The 4393-nt window shown below is 40.3% G+C and overlaps 1 protein-coding gene across 1 annotated transcript in view; it reads left to right on the top strand.

The window, feature by feature from the left end:
• The window catches only part of LOC101847894 (transmembrane protein adipocyte-associated 1 homolog), a 15833-nt gene extending 12707 nt beyond the window's left edge, over positions 1–3126 (top strand). The window contains exons 9-11 of the mRNA XM_005105404.3: positions 1047–1149; positions 1745–1825; positions 2242–3126. Of these exons, the coding sequence (XP_005105461.1) occupies positions 1047–1149; positions 1745–1825; positions 2242–2488 (431 nt within the window). The 3' untranslated portion in view covers positions 2489–3126. The remainder of the gene's footprint in view (positions 1–1046; positions 1150–1744; positions 1826–2241) is intronic.
• The last annotated feature ends 1267 nt before the right edge of the window (positions 3127–4393 follow it).

Raw genomic sequence — 4393 nt, 5'->3', positions numbered from 1 at the left:
CCCCCCACACCCACACACCCATTCAACACCTTTGCAGTCTTAACCGCAGTCGGGGAATCTTTTGCAAAAAAAGTCACGTGTCGTCACATTATCGGCCAAAGTGACCCCCACCCCAAAGGGAGGTAACTAGTATATCAAGACAATGAGAAGCCTGCGTCCCTACCTCCTTTCTTTTGCTGAGGTTCATGTAAACGCACGCTCCGTACAAACACACGCTAAGGAGCCCTCCGAGCACCGTGCGTTTAGACGGAGACTACCGTACTTGTTTGTGGTTTTATGTTTGTTTTTCCTTTTCCGTATGTATTTACACCACATAATTCTGCTCTGTTCCTCGTTTGGTGCTTTGCTAGATGACCTTTTCCCCACCCCTGTGTTTCTGTAGCTACTATCGTTTGTGTGTGGGTGGTTGGTGGGTGCTCTGGTGTGGTTTGCTTCTTCTTTCCTTTCAAACATCTATTGTCTTTTATCTCCCTCCTTCTTTTTTTGTCTTTGTTACTCTCTTGTAACACCCCTCTTCTTCCGCACTTATATGACCTTATTGTGTTGCAAGTGCTGTAAAACACATATGAAAATAAGACCAAAAAAGTCATTTATGTGGCATTAATGTTTTTGTCTTCCTTTCCTGCTCTAGATTCTGTGTTTTGTGGGCTCTGCTCCTTTTACTTTTTTTCTGAATTGCTACTTATTTGCTTTATCAGTTCCTTGCAAACTTTGAGCTAAAATTTACTCAGTGGGTGGTTGGCGGATGCTCTGGTGTGGTTTTCTTCTTCTTTCCTATCAAACATCTATCATCCTTATCTCCCCTTCTTCTTTTTTATGTTTGTTACTCTCTTATAACACCTCTAATCTTCTGACACTCATATGACCTTATGCTGTTGCGAGTGTCATAAAACCTCTACTTAAACAAGTTAACTCACTTGTTGTTAACTTCTTTCAACTCAACAAGGCCTAGGTGGCCGTCTTATCACATGAGAAGTCAGGAATGTTTTTTATCTGTGCTTGTTTTTGTGAGATCCAAGGCATTTATGACTCATTCTCTTCCACAGCCAAAATACTTTTCTACGTTTACTGCATCGTACTCGCGGCCTTGAATCTGAGCCAAGCAGTGGCCAGCATACTACTCTACATGATGAATGCACCCAGCTTGTGGTAAGTGTATTTGTACTGTACTGTACTGTACTGTAGAACTTATGTAAACCATGAACGTAATATTAAAGTTTGGAGTGATTTGTAGCGTATGTGGGAAACAAAGGTGTCTATGGACTTCTCTGTCAATGTGTGAGTCCACACATGTTCAGGTGTGGGAGTAGTAATAACAATAAAACGATATCCCTTTTGTCTGGATGTGTGTATGCTGTATCAGCCTTGCTTTTAAACTGCTTTAGTTTTACTAGACAGTAGGCCTTTCTTATCAGTCCCACCTCCACATACTGACTCTCAACTTTTATTAATTTTGCTAAATGTTTCTGACTGCAAACTGGCATCTTTGTGTGAAAATCATTTCTATTCGTACCTTTTCATACATGTATTATGTGACAGAGCCTGGCACATGTTGTTGGTTGATCTTAAGTAAGACACATCTTTTTGTTGAGTTCAGTTGTCATGTTTATTGATTATGTTAAGTTGATATAGTTCTATTGGCAAAGCTTCTTTACTGTCTATCTTACTGAGAAAGAATGGTTATCATTATAAAGGTGGTGTTCATTATAATCTATTCTTCATATGCTTTTTTTTCCCCCCACAGTGTTATCGATGTCACATCATACGCATACTTTTCTCTCTACAACCCGTTGGTGTATGGAGTGTTCCTGTGGAAATTTTTCGAGTGAGTTTTTATTGCTCATTTAAGTCCAAATGGATACGCCTTGATTTCATTCTCACATTACAAGATTCTTGTATTGATTCTGTCTGTTCATTTTGCTTCTCCCCACATGTTGATGATTTTTGGCATGCGCATTTATATTTTTCGCCTCAAGCATGCTGTCTTTGAAGGAAGAAAGCGGGTGATTGGTAGATGTAGTTTGCTCCTTCTTTCCTATCAAACATCTGTCGTCCTTGTCTCTCCTCCTCCTTTTCTTTCTATGTTACCCTGTAGTAGCACCTCTAACCTTCAGCTCTTATATGACATATTTGTGTTACTGGTGCAATAAAATTCTCACTAAAACTTAACTGAAGGCAGAAAGCTGAGATACTCCTTGAATGACTATTGGTGCATCATTGTCGTTGTTCTTCAATCCACAGAACTGCTCAGACTGGCCTCCAGTTCTCTTACAAGTCTCAGGACGACGAAGTAGATGAGGACCAGCTGAGCCTCCCGTATAGCACAGCAGTGCACAAAAATGAAGACCACGCTCCCATCTTCTCATACGACAGCACGCACTTTGACGTACAATACAGCCGCAGCAACAGCTTCGGCTCCAACACCACGGCCATCCCCAGTCTGTCGGTGAACAGCGACTTCAACTCCAGTGCAAACATGTCCACGTAGAGACACACTGGTCTAGGCTCACTTTCACCCCATACTCCTTCAGTCGGTTCTGCCAAAGATTGTGCATTTTGAGATGAATTGCCTTTGCATTTTTGCAAAATGGGTTGGTACAGAAGTGAGATGGATTACGATAGGATTTTTGCAAAATGAGTTGGTACAAAAATGAGATGAGTTACCTAAGCATTTTTTGAAAAATGTGTTGGCACATAAATAACATCTGTTAGGGGATATAACTGAGATTATGGAGCAACACTGACTGGTGGGTGCTTTCCTGCTGCCGGGGCTTCATTCCTTTGATGTTGATTGTTGTGCGGACAAGGAAGAAAGACTGAAGAATAATCAATCTTCGTATTCATGATCTTTGTGCATACTCCATACTCCATCTGTCAATTCTGCTTCCATACTCTCGCCATCTGGCTCTCGCTTACTCACTGAAACGAGGAGAAAGATTGTCCTTGCCAGATTCAGTCATCATAATTAGGGTACAGTCATACTCAACTCTCAAAGGCGAAGGACAATAGGAGAACTGAGAAACAACTAAAAGTGTGTGCAGTTATTTATTCACAAAAAGTAATTTTTAGTAACTGAACCTTGTGGTGGCGAGCATACAATAAATGTCTCTCCAGTCCTCCCCCACACACACAAATACACCTTTTTTTTTTGGCCAGAGTATGAAGAGTTATTTGATGCCCTCAATATTAATTTTTCAATTTTCCTGTTAAGTTGTCTTTGGTCATCAAGGGTTGAAAGTGGCTGTACCCTAAGAGCTTCTGCTCTGCTGCTGCAGACATCTACAGAACAAATTCCGCCTTCGCTTCTCTCTGTGGAGCTGCCCGTCTGTGATTCTGCTCATGAGCTTCATCATCGTCATCGTCATCATCATCATCATCGTCATTGTGTTTGTACATTATATTCAGCTGACCTATGATGACATTGTATTTTATTGATTGTGCTGTGTTTTTATGGAGAGATTTTGGAATTGCACATGGTCGGATGTGTATTGACGGGATTGTGCAGTTGGTTGCTGGCTTTGAGGTGGTTTGCTCCTTTTACTTCTTTTCAGTATTGTAAATTATCGTAATCTATTCCTATTGAAATGTACCTATTGTTGTATCTACTAGCTGTAAAGTACTACTCAACTACAGCAGGTCTGTGTTGTGAGTGATAAGGGAGAGTTGAAGTTGGGCCCTTGCAGCATAATATTATTTGCCATTATAGTTGGGTTACAGCCCAGCTTACGGATCGTCCTTTGAATAATGATGACAAGTGTGGTGGACCATCGGTATATATGTGTTATGGTGCTGTGGAATCGGGCGCTTGTCAATTTTTGGGCATGTTGAGTTATTGGTATCATCTTAAAGCTTGTTCATTTTTCTATCTTTCGATGAAAAAATTAGCCATATATATCTTGAACAGAAGTGGAGATATTTGGGATTAAGGGATGTGGGGGTAGTCTGGTTTCAGAGGTAAAATTAATGAGAAAATGACAGCCAAAGTTTGGTGACTTCCATAACTTGAGAACCCCTGGAAACTCAAAATTTACATTTTTTTGTGCCTTTAATAAATATTTTTCAGTAAAATTCACACAGAAATGTTTTTTTAAATGGTTATGAAAGGTGTGGAGCCAAAAACCAAAAATTCTATAAAATTTGCCAAACCGGCGGAAAAATACTGGTATCTTCGATTTCATTATTTGGACATGGGCCTGATTCCACCATGATGCCTCACATATTTGAAAGGTTGGTTTCAGGTTGTCCTTTGATTAACTGTGACAATGCCATGGACTCTCAGTATCTTTGAAGGGTTGGGTTAGTGTGATAGACTCTCCATTTCTTTTGAAGGATTTGTCTAAGTATGATACCATATTTCATATCTATGAAGGTTTGGTCCAGGACATCTTCCCTC

The sequence above is a fragment of the Aplysia californica genome, unplaced genomic scaffold, assembly GCF_000002075.1.
Source record: "Aplysia californica isolate F4 #8 unplaced genomic scaffold, AplCal3.0 scaffold00469, whole genome shotgun sequence".
NCBI lineage: Eukaryota > Metazoa > Mollusca > Gastropoda > Aplysiida > Aplysiidae > Aplysia > Aplysia californica.
Note: the sequence above shows the minus strand (reverse complement) of the source record. Positions and strands in the feature narration are given on the sequence as shown.